Here is a 23589-nt window from a genome sequence, read left to right on the forward strand (position 1 = left end):
CCCAGCGCCTGGGCGGGGCCGGGGAAGATGTGAGAGAACGGTAGGCGGGGTGAGGCTCGGCGCGGGGCGGGGCCGGGGAAGATGCGAGAGAACGGTAGGCGGGGTGAGGCTCGGGACGGGACCTGGGGAAGGCGGTGTGAGGGACCCAGGCTGAGGCGGGGCCTGTGGCGGCCGGCAAGCCTCGCGCCTGGGCGGGGCCGGGGAGGATGCCAGAGGACGGTGGGTGGGATGGGGCGGGGCCGTGGAAGGCGGTGGGCGGGGATGGTACGCTGGTGGAGGCGTGGCCTGGGGAAGGCGGTGGACGGGACCCAGGCTAAGGCGGGGCCAATGTCAGCCGGGGAAGATGCGAAGGAACAATGGGCGGGGCGAGGCTCTGGAAGGCGGTAGGCCGGGATGGTACCCGGGTGGGGGCGTGGCCTGGCGACGACTGTGGGCGGGGCCCGTGCCTGGAAGATTCGTGGGGACGGTGGGCGGTGCGAGGCTCGGGGTGGGGCGGGGCCGGGGATGGTACTTGGGTCGGGGCGTGACGGAGATGGGCGGGGCAGCAAGGCGTGAGGGTTGGCTGGTATAAATCGGAAAGCCAAGTGGCTAGTGCGCAGGGTGTATTGTGTGCCCAGAGGCGATCTGCAGGCTTGCAAACCCCCGCTCTTGAGATGGGAGTCAGGAACCGGAACTGGGTGACTGCCCCTCGCACTGTAGCAAATTGCAAGCACCTGTCAGAGAGTTGGTAGAAAACAAAATTTCAAAAATGTTTGGAGGGTTAAAGTGGAATTCATATGAGAGGGGCTTCTTCAAAGTTCACGGAACATATGTGTGTCATAAAAAAATCTACGCGTGGGATCTTAAAACAAGCCTCCTCTCGCCCAGCTTTCTGAAGGTGGCTGGCCACCTGCACACCCGGAGCACAGGAGCAGCACTGGTCGACCTATGTGTGCTGGCTACTGCTCACGGGTGCACCTGCTGGGCTGAACACTCGCTCTGTGTGCATTTTGTGGCCCAGGGGCAGGTGCATCCTGGCAGTCGTATTTACGGCTCTGTCATGTTCCCTCCGGAGCTACAGCTCGGTTTCTGCATCATGACCTCTTTGGCTATCTAGGTTGTCTAAGATTCTTTTGTCACAAACACTCCCTGTGGTTAGGATGATATCCCCTGTAGATGCCGTAGATGAAAAGTGCAAGGTGCATGACAGGTGCAGGGGCCCAAGTTTTTTTTTTTTTTTTTTTTTTTTAGGCCATCCTGGACTGCTTTCCCAGGCCACAAGCAGGGAGCTGGATGGGAAGCAGGGCCGCAGGGATTAGAACCGGCGCCCATATGGGATCCCGACGAGCTAAAGGTGAGGACTTTAGCCATTAGGCCACTGCACCAGGCCCCTGGAAAACATTATTTTTAAAGATTTATCTATTTTAGGGCCCAGCACAGTAGCCTAGCCGCTGATGTTCTCGCCTTGCACACACCAGGATCACATACAGGCACCGGTACCAACCCGGGAGGCCCTGCTTCCCATCCAGCTCCCTGCTTGTGGCCTGGGAAAGCAGTTGAAGACAGCCCAGAGCATTGGGACCCTGCACCCTCATGGGAGACCCGGAAGAGGGTCCAGGCTCCTGGCTTAGGACCGGCGCAGCACCGGCCCGGGGCTGCCTGTGACAAAGGACAGAACAACCATCCCACGCCTAGCCCTGTCGGGAAACAGCAGTGGACCTACCCACAAGCAAGGCTCCAAGGGAGCTGTGTTTGGGGAGTGTCCCAGGGGCGGGTCCTGGACTCAGCCCCTGGCCTGTCCCCGGTGAGTCCAGGCAGCCCTGCGGGTGCGTGAGGCCCACTCCTGGGCATGGTTCAGGTGGCCCTGAACTGTCCTACGAGTCCCACACGATTGAGGCTGAGCTCCCCTTTGTGGCTGGCACGAAGCTGCGTGTCCACGGTGCGTTCTTCCTGAACTCGCTGACCCCAGGCACGGGGAGAAGAGCTGGGGCCTCGGGTTCCAAATGGTGTGGACAAGAATCCCAACCTTTCCTTGGCAGTGCCCAGGGCACTCCTGTATTGACGTGAAAGCCTCGGACCGAGCTGCACCAGCCCGGCCGGCCGCCGGGGGCTGCAGTGGCCTGGTTGGTAGGTCCTGGCCATCGGCTACACTCCCCGCCTCAGCCCGCACAGCCTCCAGGAGCGTGGCACCCCTCCATCTGGCGAGGACACCTGCAGGCACCGCTGGCCCAGCCTCGGCGTCAGTCCCGGTGCCTCCCTGATTGAAGCCATTTTTGTTTTTTCCTCAGTCTGGCAAATAAAAATCAATTAATTAAAAAGAAGTCAGCCTGAATCACGTACCCACAAGGGGCTTCCTCCTTGTCTTCACTGTGAGTGTGACTTGGCAGTCAGAGGACCCAGCAAAACTGCAGGTGCAGGTGAGACTCAGCGGCAACTGGGCTTGGCTCAGGCCAAGGGCGGGAAGCTGCTTTGTAAGCCTTGAGGAATCGCACAGATAAGCATGTTACAGGTGCATGCTCTCTAGAAATGTACACACACTGTAAAAAGAGCTTTCTAGAAGGTCCTGTAAAAAAGGAAGACAAACATTAAAATAATGCCACACTGCATTGTGAGATTTCCACCTACTGTTAACCAGCAAAATGGGATTGAGTCAAACCTATAGGGCCAGCCGACAGACAGCAACAGTGCCTGAGAGAACCGGATGAGGCTGTGGGGAGGCTGGGTGAGCAGCCTGATCCGTCAGTGCTGGCAGGAATCTGCACCGCTGGGGCTGGCCTTGCAGGAGGTCAGCCCAGGCTGCCTGGTGGAAAGAGCAGTGCTGAATGCCCCTGCTCACTGGTTCCCCAGCACCTCTGTCCCCACCTCTCTCCCTCACCATGGGGAGCCTTGAGGCCAGCAGCTGGAGGACAGTCCTAAAGCCTGAGCCAGAGCCATGGGCAGGCCAACAGCCAGGGCTGGGGTGGGGGTCTGTGGCCTACATCTTTGGGGAGCCATGGTCCAGGAATGAGAAGCTGGGATCAGGAAGGTTCCTGACTAGGACAGCCCTGGATCTGACCAGGATGCTTGAAGATGCAGTAGACACATGTGTTCGTCAGTCTCTGAGTTGCTGATTCTCTCTGCACCAGGATTTCCAGGCAAACCAACCTTTACTCCCCACAGGGCCTGGCCTGGGCTTGGGGCGGGTGGGGGGGGAGGAAACCAGCCTTCCCCACAAGAGGGAGCTGCACCTGCCCCAGGCCTGTGGGCCTCTGCTCTGCACTCAGTCCTCTGGCTCACAGCACACTTGTACCCTGCTGAGGACAGTTCTGTCCTGGTCACAGGAGCCACGCAGGAGTGTCTGCGTTAGCAGGGTCAGGAGGGGAGGTGGCCACACAAGGGGGCATAGGAAATGGCAAGGGGGGCGGCAGCGTGGCACAGTTGAGGTTTTGCAGGGGAAGAGGTAGGTGAGATGGTGGCCAGTCCTGGGCTGTCAGGCACTGCTGATGAATGCAGACGCTCAGGTCTCTAAAGGCCTCTCACTAAGATTGTATTGGTTGCGAGAGTTTCTGGAACTAGAATGAGCTTTCTCACATTGGCTGGCAGAGACCCCGAAACATCCCTACAAGAAATTAAAGAACTCCTCACATCTTAGAGCCGATTGAATTTACGTTTTACTTTTAAAAAAGGGGAAGGGTGTGGGAGGGAAATACATTACACAGGGAGCCATGATGGGGACGGATTCTGTGACTTCCCCTACGGTGGCGGCCGCAGTCTGGGGGGCAGACTCCCTGCCGTGCACGCCAGTGCTGGCTTACAATGTTCCACAAGGATGCGGACAAGGGTGCTGCCCAGGCTGAGAACAGGCAAGAAGTGTGTTATCATACACAGCGCAGGTTCACAACACGTGGCATCTTCTTTAAATGATGCAATGCAGGCGTGGGAAGAAGTTAACAATACTAACATGAAAAAAATCAAAGTTTTGTTTGTTATCAATGTACAGCAACTAACTGCTTTACAAAAAAGGCAAAATAATACAATATATCATCACATATATTTACAATGTAGTAAATATACTTTTCTGTTAAATTTTACACAAACTATGTACAGGTGAATATGCAGTATTAAAAAAAAAATTGGAGTGGCTGACGCTAAGTGAAGTGTTAAATCCATCGCATAACATTGAAGGAAACATGCCTCATTATGCCTGGGACCGGGGTATAGAAATAAAACCTGAAAACAAACAAACAGAAAGCCAGAGTGACCCTGAAAACCATTCTGGCTTATATGCCTGGGAAGGGGCTGCTGGCTGTTTCCACCATGCCCCCACCGGGCCGTCTGTGTGCACGTTGGAAGCCAGCTGCTTGCTGTGGTATCCGCAGCACCTGGTTCACTTGGGAACTGGTGTGTGGCTGCAGGACACAGCATATGCCACTGTCCCCAAGTGGTGTCTTCATGTTGGCACCTGGGGGCACACCCTGCTGCGGCCAGGAGTGCCGGTGGGCGTGGTAGGCACAGGTATCTGTTACCTGTACGACTGGGTGGTAGCCTTCCTGCTGTCCTCTTTCAAAAACTCCGGGGAGTTCTCGAACCAATCACTGCTGATGTTTTCCACAGAAGTGTCAGCTAATGATGCTGAAATGGGCAGCCTGTGCTGAACTTCAGAAAGCTCTGCAGCTTGTAGGGGTGAGCTTGGAGAAATGTGTTGGTGAGAGACCTCCACTTGTTCCAGTACAGGGAAAGCCAGAGGTTCCTCACGAGGCGGAAGTTGTCTGGCCAAGGCCGCCATTGAGCCCCTGATGTGCTGGGCCGGGGCACCTGTGCCGCGCTGAGGTGCCTCACTTGCATCTGTGCAAGGCTGACCATTTGTGGAGTGCTGCAGTGGAGTCAGTCTGCCCATCCCATGAGCCATGGGAGAGGCATCGCATCTCGATTAATCTGTGTGTGGAAATCTAACTGTGAACCTTTGGAAGTGTCTCTGTTTGGACAGGAAGAGCACAACAGTGTAACACCCACCATTTTGTGCACCAAACCAACAGAGGGAAAACTATGGAATCACAGTGGTCCAGGGCTCCTGCCACCTGCCGCCAGCAGGGGGCGCTGCTGCCAGAACAGCAGGGGTAGGAGGGCCAAGGCCACCGTAGAGTGGCGTCCTTGGCACTGGGCTACCCGTCTATTTCTAAACCCAATTCTAAGCTTCTGCTATTAAGAATGTTTTATGCTAACGTCGCCTCTAAGAGTTAAAAACAACGGTTTATTTAACTGCACCTGTCTTCAAGAATATTTTCCAACAATTTTATGTTAAAATCATTATTAATACTAAGGATTTTTTTTTCCCTTTTATTTTGGCAAATGGTTCTTACTTTTCCCAGGACTGTAAACAAATTCAAAAAAATTAAATTCTTGTTATTTCTGAATAAAAAAGCAATTTTATTTACATTAACATATTACATTGTTATTGTGTGGATAAACGTGAGATGTGTTATATTATTAGAATCAGAACACTTAAATGTACCATTATTTATTGAGTTAGCTGTGGAATTTAATTTACTGAAATCCACTAATGAAACAACACTACAGGAAACTCCGCTCTCCCCTAAGTTTTTCTCCCTCCCAAAGCCATTATATCTCAACATGTAAGAGGAACCTGGGAGTGGGGGAGAGATATTTTTTTTTTTAATAATAAATATGGTTTAGTCCTAAATTGGAACATCCAGCTAGTAATATGCTCACTGAAATCAGATTACTTTGCATACTGCATGTACCATAAAGAAATTGGATCTGCATTGCTACGGAAAGTCCCACGTCATGAGAGTGCAGGCCGTTCCGTACAGCAGCAAGTTTCACGTTGGGCCTCCTGTTGCCATACTCCCGCAGGCCGACCAGTCTTTTCACAGTGATTAAATGCAATTCTATCATATAGATCCCAAATGTTTCCATACAGAGATTCCTGATTTTTTTTTAAAGGAGTGGGAGATTAAAAGATATTTAAAATACATCTTATCAAAAAATTTGTGATAATATACACCATTCTCTATGTTTCTTGGGAAACTATTTAACAAAATGAACATATCAGCTACTCTAAAAGTCACGTACCATTCAATTTTGCTATGGAGCTAATGTAGATATCCATGAAAAACTACCTTCTGGAAATAATTTCCAATGCTTTGTTCACTGATTACCCTGCTCAGAATTATTTAGGAAAGGAGAGGAAGTGGGTAAGATGTATAATTACTATACTTAGTATAGTTTTGGCTTAAAAATAAACAAATTAAAAAAACCTGACCTTTAGCATATTTAAACATTAAAAGAGAATCAACTGGAGAAGAAAATACAGTTTGGATGACTGAGATTGGATAAGGCCTCAGAACCCATAGCTTTAATGAAGCAATGTTAATATATGTGGCCTTGCTTATTTTTTCTGTAATTATTGCTAATACTCAAGTGTTAGTATTGAAGAATCTACTACAAAATGTTAGATCCCTTCCACCCTCCACAAAGTACCTGGCCTGTGGCTTTAGGATATGAAGTCACCGAGGCTTGACCCCTGTGGTTCCTTCGGTTTTGTAACGTGAAAAAAACAAACAAACCAGGCCCAGTGCAGTAGCCTAGAGGCTAAAGTCCTTGCCTGCCGGGATCCCATATAGTCGCCGGTTCTATCGCGATGGCCCTGCTTCCCATCCAGTTCCCTGTTTATGGCCTGGGAAAGTAGTCAAGGACAGCCCAAAGCCATGGGACCCTGCACCCGCGTGAGTGACCGAAAGAGACTCTGGGCTCCTGGCTTCGGATCAGCTCAGCTCCAGCCGTTGTGGTCACTTGGGGAGTGAGTCATTGGACAGAAGATCTTCCTCATTGTCTCTCCTCCTCTTTATATATCTGACTTTGCAATAAAAATAAATAAATCTTTTTTTTAAAGGCCACAGCTAAAAGATTCAATGTAATGGGGTTATAACATTATTTCTCCCAAACACGTCTATCTGAAAAATGTGGAAATAAAACTAACACTTTGTAGGCTAAAGAAAGGGCAACATAGAAGGCAGAGCTCTGTGCAAATGGCTTTCATAGCTGGCCAGCTGTGGGGACATTAAAGAATTCATTTTCTCACCACTGGGATGCTGTTCAAGTGTCCTGACCTCCCACTGTCTGCAGTTGTTCTGAACATTTGCTTACACCAAATACACGCCAGAGGTGGGGGAGCAGGGGCGGGGTGGGAGATGTCAAGAGAAAGCAGCATTAGATGTAGGCAATGCTTCCCAGAGTTGATCATCGGGCAACATGGCAGACTGGATGGGTCTCTTATAGAACATGAAGTGTTGTGGGGTGGGGCAAGGCCAGGGGAGTATCGCCAGGGAGCCCACGCTAAGTCGGGTAGAAAAGAGAAAGCAAGCAGGCGTCACATGATCTTCTTGATGCTGTTGCGTTTGAAACTGCCAGCACTTCTTTGCTTCTGCACTTGGCTTGCGGATCCGTGGCGAGTTCGCCCACTGTTACAGTGGCCGGTGGTGGGGGAGAGTTCGACATTCTCCTTGTCGAGTCCTGCAGGGAGACAAGGCAGCCTGTTATTCTCTCGGGGACTGAATGTCACCGCTCAGACCTGCAGAACCGCTGCCGCCCACCCAACACTCTATGGCTCCAACAGTCACTAGGGCCTGGTCGCACACAAACCTCACATTTTGCTCAGCAACATTGGCCAAGCAGCAGAGAAACAGCTGAAGAGAAGAGACATGTCGCGTGGCAAAGCCAGAGGCAGGCAGGCTTGAGCTGAAGAAAGGCTAGCAGCTGCCAGCGAGCAGCGCCTCCCTCCAGAGACCCCAAAAGCTTCCAGCAGGGCCAACAACCAGCACCCATGTCCTCACTCCCCTGTTTGCAGCAGAGCCGACTCTGCAGGTGCCAAGGTACTGATCTTCCCACCAGCTGGTCATTTAGGAGATGGGGTCAGTTGCATGCTGTTTGTCACAGCACCTGTCCCAAAGGAGTGCAAGCGGTTTCTGAGAGAACAGCAGCTCCCAAAGGCACACTGCGCAATCTCTGCTTTGTAGCCACAGCAACTCAGGGCACATTTGCCACTCACACATGTTGTTCCTCTTTCAGCGAGGAGACTCAAACTCTGCATGCCGGGGCCTACATGGTATTTTAGGAAACATCTAGTCATCTAAATTTGCAAAACAATTTTACAGGGCCAGCATTGTAGTTTAGCCAGTAAAACTGCTACCTGGGAAGCCAGCATTGCATGTGGGTACTGATTCAAGTCCCGGCTCCTCCACTTCTGATCCAACTCCCTGCCAATGTGAAGGAAGAAGCAGCAGAAGATGGCCCTAGTTAAGTGTTTGGGACCCCTGTACCCACATGGCAGACTCAGATGATGTTCCTGGTTCAGCCCTGGCTGCTGCTGCCCTCTGGGGAGTTATTAGTGGATGGAAGATCTCACTGTCTCTGCCTTTTCTCTCTCTGTAACACTTTCAGAATAAACAAATCTTTTAAAAAATTAAGAGGGCTAGTGTCATGGAGCTGCAGGTTTAGTCTCTGCAGACATCCTGTATCACGGTGTCAGATGGAGTCCCAATTGTGCTACTTCCTGTCCAGCTCCATGTGCACTAAGAGGCAGAAAACGTCCTGGGCGTTTGGGTCCCTGACGTCCATGTGGGAGGTCCGAATGGAGTGCTGGGCTCCTGACCTCCACCTGGCCACGGGGACTGAGGTGAGGGATAAGAAGGTCTCTGTTTCTCCCTCTCTATCACGGTACCTTCAAATACATTAATTTAAAAATCAACAGGTAAGTAAGGATTACAGATCAGAAAGGTAGCAGGACAGTGGTCTGCCCGGGGAAAGCAGTGGAGGGAAGGGTGGGTGGGTGGGGGCTTCTTAGGGTGCTACCCTGGCTGTCTCTGTGTCCTGATCTGAGGCCTGGACTTCAGAATGTGTTTACTTCTTTAAGTTCACTAACGTGGAAGGTTACAATCTGTGTACTTTTCTGCTGTTACACTTCAATAAAACCTGGCCCTAAAGGAGACTAACTGTGCCCACTTTTGGTGAGAGAACGAAATGCTGGAGGGCACTGCTGTGGTTTCCAGCAAAATATGAACTCCTGACTAAGATTTACTGATCAGAGAAGATGACTGCTGCTTCTGGAAGAGGAAAAAAGAAATACACATACGGGAGGGGAAAGGCTGGAAAAGCATTTGCCAAAATAGGTTCTCTCTGGATACTGTTATTTTACTTTATTCTTATCTGTCTCCTCTGAATTTTAAAATCACTATTTCAGAATGTAAAAATTTCTCTTTTGGAACAAAAAGCAGCATTTCAGGGCCAGAGGAGTTCATTACATTACAGAAGAGGTGCAGATACCTGCCTAGCCATTGGTTGGCTCATGTACAGCATAGAACTTGGATTATGTTTTGGAGCCACAGGGACTTCATCTGGATCAGCCCTGAGTGGCCTGGGAGGCCTGGGTCACAGACTGCCTTTGCTTGTTTGTTAAGCAAAGGTGCCTTGGGCTGGGCACAGGAGTGCAGCAGCAGAGCCATCACTAACACCTCTCCAGGAGCACCAATGCTCTCAGTTGCAGCAAGAGGAATTGGGGTAAATACACCACAAGGCACAGACTTTTCTTCTGGGAAAAAGGATTCTAGACCGTTTTTACTCTCTTTTATATGGCATGTGCTCCTTCTTCAGAGATATTTAAAACATACAGAGGAAGAAGGTGCCAGATCTCCGGGAGGGGCCTTGGGCTTCCTTGTGACGCATGTATCTCTTGCTTCTCTGAGTCATCCTGGGTCCTGCCAGCTTTCCCTGCTCGCTGTCACCATCTGAGGACTCCATGTGTTATCATACCTTGCTTTGCCTACTGGAGGACAAGCACCTGGAGGGGTAATGAGAACTTGTTATTCACTCTCCTATAAAATCTGATTATTTTCAACAAATACTGGTTGAACTGCTGGCTTCCATTTTAAATCATAACAGCTAGGTCCCTCTAATTCAGAGCCCAATGCATATAACCCCTGACCTCTGGGGGTTAGGGGCACCACTAGACTTTCATTAAAAACACACATACACACACCCTGAAATCTTTCTCCCCCTTGGCTTTCTTTGTCTGAAATGAAGAACCTGTCAGTATATTAGACCTTCCATTTCCCCAAACCTGCACATTTCAGTCTAATGGCTTCTTGAGGGGATGTGGAGCAGCAGAGGTCCTCATCCCACGCACAGGGCCAGTGTTTCCCACCCCAGATTCCTACTCCTGTGTCTCCGGCAAGACAGCAGGTGATGGCTTACGGATTCAGATCCCCGTCACTTACATGGGAGACCCAGCCTTAGCTGTTCTAGCATACAAAAGATCTTTCTGGCTTTTAAGTAAAAGTATCATTTAGGAAAGCTTAATAAAAAGTTTAAAAATCCCTAAAGCATTCCTTGGCCACCTGAGGGGCTCCCATCCTCTTCAATCCCCAGGAGGGCCCTGTGGCCCCAGGCCAGCAATCTGGGCTCCCTTGGGTATCCACCTCTAACAGCCTCACAGTTTCTGGACCAGCTCATGCTGAGAAACAATCACTACAAGCAAGGTGCCAGAGGTTTCTTTCTGGGTACAAGGACCTGCTCAGTGGTGCTATTTCTTTTTTTCTTAAAGATTAAATTATTTATTTGAGGGCCCAGCGGCGTGGCCTAGCGGCTAAAGTTCTCGCCTTGAACGCCCCGGGATCCCATATGGGCGCCGGTTCTAATCCTGGCAGCTCCACTTCCCATCCAGCTCCCTGCTTGTGGCCTGGGAAAGCAGTGGAGGACGGCCCAATGCATTGGGACCCTGCACCCACGTGGGAGACCTGGAAGAGGTTCCTGGTTCCCGGCTTCGGATCGGCGCGCAGCGGCTGTTGCGGTCACTTGGGGAGTGAATCATCAGACAGAAGATCTTCCTCTCTGTCTCTCCTCCTCTCTGTATATCTGACTTTGTAATTAAAATAAATAAATCTTTAAAAAAATTATTTATTTGAAAGTCAGAGTTAGAAAGAGAATCAGATATATATATATATATTATATATATATATATATATATATATATATAATATATATAGAGGGAGAGAAGGGGAGAGGGAGGGGGAGAGAGAGAGAGAGAGAGAGAGCGAGCGAGTGCGCTCTTTCACCTGCTGGTTCTCTCCCCTAGATAGTTATTAGTAGCCAGAAGGGTTGGAGGACTAAAGCCAGGGGTTTCACCCTGGTCTTCCACATGAGTGCAAGGGCCCAAGCACTTGAATCATCTTCTGCTTTTCTCAGGCTGTTAGCAGGGGGTTGTATGGGAAGTAGAACAGCCTGGACACGAATTGGTACTCATATGGGATGCCAGCATCACAGGCTTTACCCACTATGCCACAATGTGGGTGGTTCCCTCAGTGGTATTCTTAAAAAAATAAAACTATCTACAAATTGGGGTGGGTGTTTGGCACAGCAGTTAAACCCTGGCTGGGACACCTGCATCCCATATCAGAGTATGCGGGTTCCAGCCTAGGATCTGTTACTGACCACAGCTTCCTGCTACAGTGCACCCCGGAAGGCAGAAGCAAAAGTGCAAGCAGTTGGGCCCCTTGCACCCATGCAGGAGGTCTAGATTCAGCTCCTGGGTCTGGGCTTCAGCCCAGCCTAGCCTAACCCTGGCTGTTTGTAGCATCTGCGGAGTGAATCAGTTGATGGGAACTCTTTCTGTTTGACTCTTTGTTTCTCTGACTTTCAAATTAAAGAACTAGTGAAAAAAATTTAAAAAAGTTATTCAAATTATAGTGAGACTGTCACTAGATGGTAGCACTAAAAATATTTTACTGTTTTGTTATGTCAATACCTTTCAACTTTAAAATTTTAGAAATCTTATTTACTTCCTCTTAAGTGTTAATTATAAAAAAGCAAACTATAAAGAAAAACACTAGGGACCAGTCTTTCGCTGTAGCTTATTAAGTCACGTAGTGTTATACTGGCATCCCATAAGGAGGCTGGTTTGAGTCCTGCCTGCTATACTTCCCATCCCAGCTCCCTGCTTAAGCGCCTGGGAAAGCAGCATAGGACAGCCAAAGTGCTTGTATCCCTGCAGCAATGTGGGAGACTTGGAAGAAACCCCGGGCTTCTGTCTGGTACCACCATAGCCACTTCGTCATTTGGGCAGTGAACCAGTACATTGAAGATATCTGTCTTTATCTCTGCAACCTTGACTTTCAAGTATATAAATAAAAATTTTTAAAAGATTCACCTATTTTTTTTATTGGAAAGTCAGATATACAGAGACAGGAGGAAAGACAGAGATGAAGATCTTCCATTTGCAGTTCCCAAATGGCTGCAATGGCCAGAACTGGGCCAATCTGAAGCCAGGAGCCCGGAGCCTCTTCTGGGTCTCCCACACTGTTGCAGGGTCCCAAGGCTTTGGGCCATCCTCGACTGCTTTCCCAGGCCACAGGCAGGGAGCTGGATGGCAGGTGGGATCGCCAGGACACGGACCTGTGCCCATATGGGATCCCGGTGCACTAAAGGTGAGGACTTTTTAGCCGCTAGGCCATCATGCCAAGATCTTAAACAAACTTTTTTAAAAATAAGAGAAACACTAGAAGCAGATGCACTGAAATGTTAAGAAACATGGATCATGGGCTTGGCAGCGTGGCCTAGTGGCTAAGGTCCTCGCCTTGATCCCATATGGCCGCTGGTTCTAATCCCGGCAGCTCCACTTCCTCTCTATCTCTCCTCCTCTCAGTATACCTGACTTTGTAATAAAAATAAAATAAATCTTTAAAAAAAAAAAGAAACATGGATCATATAAGACTAGGTGACTTTTTTTCCCCCCACAATTTTTCTGAGTTCTCCAGTGTTTTCCCTGCTGAGCATGCTCATTGGGAATGTCTGAGCATGAGTAACGTGCCAGCCATGTCATTTGCATCCCAAAGCCTTGGAGCTATGCGAGAGGATGACAGTCTGCTTTGCTTCTCACATTTAGTTTGTGTCTCAAGTCCTTTCTTGGCTTGGTGTGTGTTTTCATCAGTCACACACAGGCAACTGCAGCATGACTATGACTGTAAAGTTCAATTCCATAGCAAGAATGTTTTACTGTAAGGATCAATGCAAAAACTAACATAAAAAACCTTTTTTGGGGGAGGTCATTTTAAAAAATCAATCTTTGTGTTACATTTAAAATGCATTAGGGTGTCTTGAAGAAGCCAAATTAGCATGGAACAGAATGCTTACAGGGTATTTTGGGGCTAGCATTTATGTTTCTAAGCATAATTCTTACTTTGAGACTTTTGGCAGCACTCTTTCTTTTCACTCTCCAAAATTAGACCTAGAAATCTCACTGGGAACTGATGCACGACTTGTGCCTCAACATCCTACAGGGAAAAACGTTCAGACGATCAGCCAAACGGCTCTCATGGAGATGTGATTCCCCTGGGCTGGAACACGCCCCACCATGGAGCAGCACAGCTGCCTTGGCCTTGCCTGTCTGCTCACCAAGGCCCTCTGGTCTCTCTGTGCCCTTCAAGCTCTGGCCCTGCCTCTCCTGCTGCAAAACTCCATTAGGTGGCAGCACCACCTGAAAGCCTGAAGCAAAAGCTCTGCTCTAAAACCACATCACCTGAGGGTTTAAATCTCTACACAGATAAGCCGTGGCTAAACATGCGGCCAGTCACAAACATGCAGGGCACAAATGGCAACTCTCAGCGTGGTGCATGGGCAGCACTGGGCTTTGGTGAATGTGCTGGCTCCAGCCAGAGAGGAAGACCCAAGTGGAAGGGCTCAGGAACACCACTTGGTGAGGACAGATGTTGGGAAAGGACTGCCAGGTCATGGGATGGCTGTCAAGTTCTGTTTCTATCTCCCCTACAGGACATCAGTTTCCTGAAGGCAGCCCCAACCCCAAGAGTCACAAAATACTTCATTTTAAAAATCATTACAGTTTCCCAACATGGAATGTAGCATTTTCCTGAAAGTGAGAACTGAATCCTTTCTGGAGAAGCTCAGGAAGTGGATTAGGTAATATGTGAGAAATCATATCTAAAGGCTATTTATCTGTGAGAAGTCACACATAAAAATGCAAGCTCAACGGTGACACTAGCCACCTGCCCGGGGGCGTGGGAGGCTACTTGGCGTGGCTTGGCACAGCCTGATTTTCCACAAAGACAACATGGCCGGCCTACATACAAGGGATCTTTACAAAGAACACAGAAATGAGTATTGTGATAAACTTGCATGTATTTCAAACTTTTGCATCAAAATAAAAATCTTTTAAGTTGATTTTGTATGAATTTTTTCAAGTTCCCTTATTCATGAGAAGGCGACCACGTTTGAGTCTTGGCTGGATTACAACTCTTGTTTGACTCTAGCTCTGAATCTGGCAATTAAGAGTAAGTCACTCTTTATTTCTAAATGTTGTCAGAAGAATCAGGTAAGTGAAAAATTATTGCAAGCAGATAAAATCATTACTATACAAATAAAGATGCTCCTAATGTCTGAAACAGAAATGACCTAAAGATACATTGGGAAGAATTCTGAATCAATGCATACAGAATGTATTTTAAGCTATGATTATAAATTTACTGAAATGTAAGTAAGCACCAAATAGAATAAGGGTATCTTAATAGAAAGGGGAACTCAATTATTCTTATGCTATAGTCAATGCATTCATAAACTGTTCATGTTTCTTGAAATGTCTGCATTTTGAGCTAGCTAGAATTGCAATCAGAGGGATTAAGAAGAATTTCAGTAAATTTTCATCACTTCTCTGTTTATGTCTAATCTTTCTGTGTAACATTTACAAAGACAACAGGCATCTTTCAAAAGTTAGACCTAGGTATATGCTGTATTTGTTTCTTAGACAATACAACAAACAACCAGGTTCATTTTTAAAAACACAGGTGATATAGTGGTCAGACAGCTTTTGGTCAGACTTGGGAAAAACAAATATTTATCTTACAAAAGCTAAAAAGATCTTCCTAAAACCACATGCCTCACTGGTTTTCTATGAACTCTCTTTTGCTATCCTAGGGTGGGATCTCATCTCCAGAGTTCAGTGCAGCTGTTAAGTTGCTCCCTACCTGAGACAGGACACATGCCAGCCCTGCCATTGGTGCAATACCTAGATCTTATGACGCTGTGGCTTTACAAGTGCCTCAGATGTGTGAGCCAGACCCAGCTGACTGGCATACGGAAGTTTCATGCCATGTGCCCAGGAGAAGCGCAGGGTAAGCAGTGCTTCGTGCAAGCATGAGGACAGTGAAGAGTACCTTGATGAGGAAACAGCTGCATGGAAACTGCTGACTTAGAGCAAGGAAGAGGGGCTTCACAGACACACACAATGGAAGGAAAAACAGAGTGAGTGACATCCAGAGACTCCAAAAAAGAATAAAAAAAGGGAGTGAAATACGATTAGCTACTGGATAACTGCTATGTTACTTGGTTTTCAGAAGCAATCTGGTTTTAGCTATTGAACTCTGACCATTAATTTCATATAGTACAATCTGTTAAATGATAGAACTGATAACTTTAGAGACAGATGGGCTTTTTTAATAAAAACACTAAGGTATTAATGTTGTACTTAAGAATTAAAGAACTTATGATACTCAGAAAGTGCTCAACAAAGCAACATCAATCTAACTTAAAATCCAACATAAATATAATGGACAATTTTACAGGTAGATGTGTTTTTATTACCTTTATGAAGATTTTTTTGGTCTAAGACAAGAACCAAACTAAAATATGAGATTAAGAAATTAGCATAGGGCATGGTGTGGTAGCTTAGTGGCTAAAGTCCTTGCCTTGCATGCTCTGGGATCCCATATGGGTGCCAGGTCATGTCCTGATTGCTCCACTTCCCATCCAACTCCCTGCTTGTGGCCAGGGAAAGCAGGCGAGGACAGTCCAATACCTTGGGACCCTGCATCCACATGGGAGACCCAGAAAAGGCTTCTGCTTCAGATTGGCTCAGCTCTGGCCTTTGCGGTTACTTGGAGAGTGAACCAGTGGATGGAAGATCTTTCTGTGTCTCTCTGTAAATCTGACTTCCCAATAAAAACAAGTAAATAAATAAATGAATTAGCATAAATTATACTGAGCAATTTGCCAGTTGTTCAAAACTACTTTTCTTGGGAGCAAATATATGCCCAAGCAGCTGGGACACTGGTTAGGATACCACATCACACATCAGTGCCTGGGATGCGATTCTGGCTCTGTTCTTGATTCCAGCATCTTGAGACTGTACACGCCGGGAGGAAGTGGTAATGGATCAGGTGGTTGGGCTCCTGGCCTCTCAAATAAATAAATAAATATATAATCTTTTCTCCTAACACGGGAGATACAGAAAGGGAATAAAAAAAAATAAAAAATACCAAATAAAGGTCTGATGATACCATAAGCATTTATTTTAAAAATGTTAATATTGTCTTAGTGATTTTAAGTGGTCTCAAATAGAGTTGTTAAGTTTCCTCTAAGAAGATTCTTTCAAACCTAGTAAGCACACTAGGAACATCACTCACTCTGCTACGTCTCAGTTTAGAGAAAAGGTTGTGCTAGAGCATCCCTGTGTGTACTCAGCAGTCAACTCCATTAGCCTTGGAAAGTTTAGGATCAAACAGACAGCAGACAGTGAACTACCTAAGTTCCCAGGACCATAGCTCTCTGGGGCAAGGTCTACATACAAAAGCAAAGCCAAGCAAGAGAATGGCTGGCAACCTTGGATAAAGGTCAAAACTAAAATGGAAGAAGTGATTGTAATAATACTAACGCTAATACTAGAAGTCAATTGAGTTGACCAAAGGAAAAAAAAACTAAGGATATTTTCTAAGTAAAAAACACTGAAAATAGATCTCAGGCTTACTATGCTTTTTTTTTTTTTAATACTTTTCTCACACATTTTGAGGTAAAAATTGTTTATAAAACTGCCCTTGTGGTGCCCAGTGCGGCAGCCTAGTGGCTAAAGTCCTTGCCTTTAGCTTGCTAGGATCCCATATGGGCGCTAGTTCAAAGAATATAAAAATTCCTAGGAGTTGCTAAACAATGTAGATCAGAACTGAGAACTCAATACATTGACCAGGGCCTCTGTCACCTTTAAGTGTCCCATAGCACCCAACGTGCAGTTACAACATAGATGGTCAAATGTGAAAAACACTGCAATAGTCAGAGATTTTAATGCCTTTGGAAATGGATCTACTCAATCTCTTGCTAGTAGGTACTAAATCATTTAATTCTACCTGAATTTTTAATGCACTTGCTCTTCAACATCTAAAGAGGATGCAAGCAGAGCGTAACTGAATGCATACTTGAAAATGAAATAGAAAGTATTCAAATTATAACTTCTGTAACAGACTCTGCTCATCAGTGTGGATAAAGTACTCACAGCTAAGCTATAAAGTTAATAAAGTCTCATAAACAGCATGTTCAGGTAGATAAGCTACATTTTCTAGTTTTTTTTTTTTTTTTAACAGGTCACATTCAAGCAATTAAAAAAAATTTATTTGAGGAAAGCAAGCAAAAGAACACTTTTACCTCTTGGTTCCCTGCCCAGATGCCTGCAGTGGCTGAGGCTGAGGGTTGGGAATGCAATCCAGGTCTCCCAGTGATCGGTAAAATCCCAACTGCTGAGCCTTCACCGCTGCCTAGCAGGACATGCATCAACAGGAAGGAAGCTAGCATCAGGAGCCGGAGCCAGGGACTGAACCCCAGGTACTCCCATTCCAGAGGCAAGGCCAAACACCTGCATATGCTTTCTGGTTCATTAATTCATGTCTAGCTGAGCTATCCCGGGCCTAACAAAGATTACAATATTAAATATGAGCTATCCTTATGGATCATGGAATAAACATTATGGATTCTCTTCAGGATGTTCTTAGTGGCACTGTGAATTTTTTTAAAACAGATTTTTTATTTTTTAAAAAGATTTTTATTTGAAAGGCAGCTACAGAGAGAGAGAGAGACAGAGAGAGAAGGAGATACAAAGAGATCTTCTAATCCCTGGCTGATTCCCCAAATGGTCATACTGGCCACAGCTGAACTGATTTGAACTGATCTTCCTACATGGATTCAGGGCTAAAAGACCTCGGGCCATCCTCCGCTGCTTTCTCAGGCTAATAAGCAGAGTACTGGTGAGAAGTGGAGCAACCAGGTCATAGACTGGCACTCATAAGGGATACTGGTGCTTGTAAACAGAGTTAGACTGTAACACCACAGTGCCAGCCCCTAAAGATTTATTTTTTAAATTTCTATTTGAAAGGCATATTTACAGAGAGAAGGAGAGACAGAGAGATCTTGCATCTGACAATTCACTCCCTAAATGGCAGCAAAGGCAGGAGCTGAGCCAATCCAGTGCCAGGAGCTTCTTCTGGGTCTCCCACATGGTGCAGGGAGCTATGTCTCAAGGACTTGGATCATCTGCTGCTGTCTCCCCAGGTCATAAGGGGAGCTGGACAGGAAGTGGAGCATCCAGGACTTGAAATGGTGCCCATATGGGATATTGGTGCTGGAGACGAAAGCTTAGCCTACTACGCCCCAGCAACAACATTAGAAAATTCTGAAGAAGCAATCTTTCATGTCTATTTGGCTAAAAGGTCACTGTCAATACAATTTTATATGCACTGAGCTCTGGTTGTAACTCATCTTTTACTGACATATGCTCAATATCTACTAGGGAGGGGTTCATAAGACATCATTTATGCATTTTTAAGTGTGGATTTATGAAGCAATCCCCCAACCCCAGATGGACAAATGGGATATGTATGCAACTTTCTGAAAAAGTGTATTTCAGGGACAACTGCTTTATGTAAGTGATCACTCCTTCTCTCAAAGCTGGATGGAGACTGATGCAGTATCACTGACATTTCTATTTAAACAAAAACTGAGGTTGGGGCAGAAAGGCAGGATTATGAGTGTCTTCATCTACTGATCTGTCATCAAATGAAACAGGACCCCAAAAGCAGACACAGCTTAGTGGTTGATCTCATTAAGCACCCACGATCTAAAAACAGTCCTGCCTGGGTGTGGAAAGTGTATTACGGTTGTCTGTGTACCAATCGGTGACTTTCGGTTTGTGAAGTAAGACAGAAGCAGAGCCTCTGTCTTCTAAAACTCGACAGACCGGGTGCGGGTTGATGGGAGTTAATCTGGTGGCAAGTCACATTTTGTTGCATTTCAGGGAATGATGTAGGTCTACTTTAAGTGCTTCTGCATGGGACTTGGCTGCTGGGAGGGGAGATATGGAAATACTAATTTTGGTTTCTTTATAGCTAAATAGCAAAACTGAAATGCCAGAGTGAGCTAGGAATCTGTATAAAGTTAACTTACTTTAGCCTTCTGATATCAGCAAACTCAGTTCCATAAAGAAATGAGAAGGTAAGGAGATAAGATTACATGGTGCTAAGGATATGCTGCATTATATCTCATTACAAAGTATCAGCTCTTTTTTAAAAAGATTTATTTATTTTTATTGGAAAGGCAGATATACAAATCGGAGGAGAGACAAAGAGGAAGATCTTTCATCTGATGATTCACTCCCCAAGTGGCTGCAACAGCCGGTGCTGCGCCAATCTGAAGCCAGGAGCCAAGAACTTCTTCCAGGTCTCCCATGCGGGTGCAGGGTCCCAAGGTTTTGGACCATCCTTGACTGCTTTCCCAGGCCACAAGCAGGGAGCAGGATGGGAAGTGGAGCTGCCGGGATTAGAACCGGTGCCCATATGGGATCCCGGCGCATTCAAGGCGAGGACTTTAGATGCTAGGCCATGTCGTTAGGCCCCAGAGTTTCAGCTCTTATCATTAGTAGATATTCCATAAGAACAAATGACAAAACCTCAACAAGGCACAAGAGTCAGGATCCTTTTTGGTGGAAATCAGTCTATCAACTTAAGAGACAGCAATGACACACACAGAAGGGAGAATAAAAAGAATAAATAAGCCTGGGATTGGACTAACAGAATAATTCTCCACCTTGTGGTGCTAGCATTCCTTATGGACTCTGGTTCATGTTTTGGTTGCTCCACTTCCAATCCAGCTCCCTGCTTATGGCCTGGGAAAGTGGTGGAGTATGGTCCAGGTCTAGGGGACCCTGCACCCATGTGGGAGACCTGAAGGAAGCTCTTGGCTACTGGCTTCAGATCAGCTCAGCTCTGCCATTGCAGCCATTTGAGGGATGAACAAGTGGATGGGAGACTTTCTCTCTATCTCTCCTATTCCTTGTGAATCTGTCTTTCCAATAAATCTTTTTAAAAAACAGAATAGATAAGCCTTTTCTCCAAAATGTACCATAAAAAAAGTCTTGTGAACTTAAGGACACACATCTTAGAGACCAGAAGAACTGACCACCACACTCCATTTCATAATTTCTATTACTGTTAGAGCTCTGGTTTTGTTTTAGAACAGTCAGAGTTGCCAGGGTAAAGTCAGCCAGCATCTTTGGAGAACTATCGGAGGTGGTACAATTGATTTAAAAATGTAATCAAAACCCTATTTATTAGTGTCTGATTTTTGTAAACAGTTCTAAATAAGAGGTTACAGAGAAAAACTGTTCCACTGAAGCACATGACATGGCTGATGTCCAGTCAACACCAGACAAGCATTATCAACTAACAGGGAAGCCTGCATTAGTAATTCCTTTTCAACCTAATTATTTTTGGTGTCTGCATTAGTAGGCAGAGTTTGGCAGAAATTCCTCTAATAATTGGTGTGGTGGTGGGAACCCAAGGAAACCTGTCTTGACAGGCTTAACACTACTTCATCAGCCTAAGAAGCAAAAGTTCGGTCAAAATGAACAATCAACCAAGAAAGAAGGAGCTTTACAGAGGACTAGCAGATCAAAGGTAGGGCAGAGAGAAATAATAAAACAAAAATAAACATATAAATAAATGAGGGAAGGGAATTGTAGGTAGGCAGGTATGTACACACACACACACACACACACACACTAATGCATGTGGAAGAAACAACACTGATCTGAAGTCTAGATACCAATGTAATAAAGCAATCAATATAACTCTTCTAAGCTTCAATCTCCTCGTGGCATTCCATATTGTGAGCCTAGAACTAAGTACACAATCCCTCAGCTGTGGTAACTGGAAAATAAATTTTAAATTTTGCTCTGGCCTTACCAACTAAAATGCTGATAATGGGGCAAGTTCACAGATCATGGTGCTTTTAAACACTGGTGTTCTCAAAAATCATCTGGCATGTTTATTAAGACCCCAATGCAGGAGTTTTCAAGCAAGAGGTCTGGCATGGGACTGCAGCGTTTATATTTCTAACAAGTTCCTAAATGAGGCTAGGGTCTCTGGTTGAGACCACACTTGAACAGGTCCAACAGAAAGGTCAACAAGGCCAAGTGAACATGGTTACACGGGAGGAAAAATTACAACGACTTCTCTTGTTTCCAGTGGTGGGGAATTATCAGTAACATGACCAACAAATAAATGCTGAAATAAACTATCTACATTGACATGTTCATGCAAAACTGCAATTACAAACTGGGGATTCTATTTAGGATCTTGAACATCACAGAACAGTTATATAACTTGATTTTTAAAAATGCAATCCTTGCTAACATTTAAAAAAAAGCTATGTATAGTGAATTTCCTTACAGAATGAAGTGTTTCACAGGTGAACTTTGCAGAGAATGAACAGAAATTTAAATAGACATCCTTTTGTTTTACTCATTTTAGAAGGAAATATATCTGGAAAGAAAATGTGGGCACAAAGCTTTCCTTTATCACCCAGTATTATGGTAAGCAACGTAAGTCAGCTCTGTAAGGAATAAATTCTGGGGGTCAACCAGAACCACACAACACCACTCTCTCTGACTGAGCTTGTGCAGCCTTGTATAGGCTTGTTACTCTGCTTGCCTTCCAGGGTTATTAGCTGTTCCTTCTCAGCATACTGTCCTCTGAGCCACATAATGCACTGATAATGCTTTTCCATCTGGCCCTAATAGTGACTCCATAGCAAGCAATATAATTGCAGACTTTGAGATATTGGTTTTTTGAAATGACATTTTTGTCTGTGTATTTAATCCCAGGTTGTTCATTGGATGGTTGGCTTGCCGTTGGTCACAGGCAAATGGGGTACTGCCAGACTTCATTGTATTGTTTTGATAAAGTGTGCTCTATCAAAGACACATTAGGGCAATTAGCATATCTAGAAAAGAAACTACAGCTCTGTTCATTTACAGGTAATATAACTCAGGTCATATCAGGCTCTTCTTTCCCAAACCCTAAAAACCTATCAACCTGAGCATACTATGTGAATGCTCTTAACATTTCACTGTCCTATGTGCAAGCTATTATAAAGTAGAAAGCCTTATGGAGTAACAGAACACAAGACAGGTACAGGGTCAACAAGGAATGTATGGTGAACCTCATCAGATAAGGAGAGAACTCTGCTGTAAAGTGCTCACAAGGGGATTGCTGATGTTTTTATCTTAGCATTATCGCTCAAAGTCATACAATGATCACATTTACTGACCTGGGGAATGCTGGGAAGTTGCAAGTGAGGTCATGGAATTGGAGAGGTTAAGGTTGGCAGTGATACTAAGCTGGCTCTGCAGTGCAGGAGGATAAGGAGATGTGGGTGTCAGGAGGGACTCCTCACTGGCTTCTTCATCAATTCCAGGCAAGTACGTGTCAATCAAGGCATCAAGAAACTTAACGATAAGCTCAGCATAGTCTGGGATTTGTGTTTGCTGTAATGGAAAATAGGAAAATATTTTAACTCCACTTTTGTTCCGTCCCCATCCTCTTGGTAAATTCCCTCTAGAGCCCAAACATGAGGGTTTTCTTTTGGAGGTAGTTCTCTAGTTCTCCTTTGCGTTACAAGAGCATAAAATAGGGAGGAGGGGGAGTATAATGCTTATAAAATTCTTTTTTATAGGGACTTATAGTTGGAGTTTTTATTCAGCTTATACTTAAAGCTTTCAGATGAACCTGTAATTTCTGAAAGCCTTGCACAGATTGAATTGAATAGTGAGACAATACAATCATCAGCAATGATGTCAAGCCAATTTTCCAAAACAAAGAATCATCATCAGAGCATCATCATTCCAGCTGCCAATGGACCCTACTGCACTGTGAAGGGCTCAGGGGGTACCTGGCACTCTAGCTACAAAAACTCCTGCATGATACACTTATTTCCACAATTTCGGGCTTGCTGATTTTTAGTGACAATCTGTGCATATGAAGAGTATTCAACAATAGCCAAATGAAATAAACTATTCAATTCTTTAAATTTCAACAAGGTTTAGATAATTAATACTTATTTATTACTTCTATACCTAGAATACTACACTAGGTACTGTAGGGATAAGAAACAGATAACCTGCCATCAAGAAACTGATCAATTTGGAGAGAGACCATGTAAAATAATACAGTCATTTGGCACAGTATCAACTAAAGCCAATTAACCATAGAACAAAATGAACAGGAGCAAAGAGGGTTTATCCAGATAGAAATGAATCTCATCCAACAGGACAGAAGGGAAAATGCCTTCATGAAATACATTTGACCACAGATAATGCTCCTTGGTAACCACTGGGTCCTTAAGTGTGTCTATTAAGATGATCAAACATACAATGACTGAGGACAGAAAAGTTTTAGAAATTCATTATGTCTTTTGGAAAGTCACACATAAAATGAGCTACTGATTTTGTGAAAG

At 45.6% G+C, this 23589-nt stretch overlaps 1 protein-coding gene across 3 annotated transcripts in view; it reads right to left on the reverse strand.

Moving 5' to 3' along the window:
* Positions 1–3606: 3606 nt before the first annotated feature.
* The window catches only part of NF1 (neurofibromin 1), a 246717-nt gene continuing 226734 nt past the window's right edge, over positions 3607–23589 (reverse strand). For all 3 annotated transcript variants that reach the window (XM_058675552.1, XM_004593895.4, XM_004593894.4), the window contains 2 exons: positions 22405–22621; positions 3607–7491 (listed from right to left, as the gene is read on the reverse strand). In XM_058675552.1, coding sequence (XP_058531535.1) covers positions 7349–7491; positions 22405–22621 — 360 coding nt within the window. In that variant the 3' untranslated portion in view covers positions 3607–7348. The remainder of the gene's footprint in view (positions 7492–22404; positions 22622–23589) is intronic.

The sequence above is a fragment of the Ochotona princeps genome, chromosome 17, assembly GCF_030435755.1.
Source record: "Ochotona princeps isolate mOchPri1 chromosome 17, mOchPri1.hap1, whole genome shotgun sequence".
In the NCBI taxonomy this organism is placed as follows: Eukaryota; Metazoa; Chordata; class Mammalia; order Lagomorpha; family Ochotonidae; genus Ochotona; species Ochotona princeps.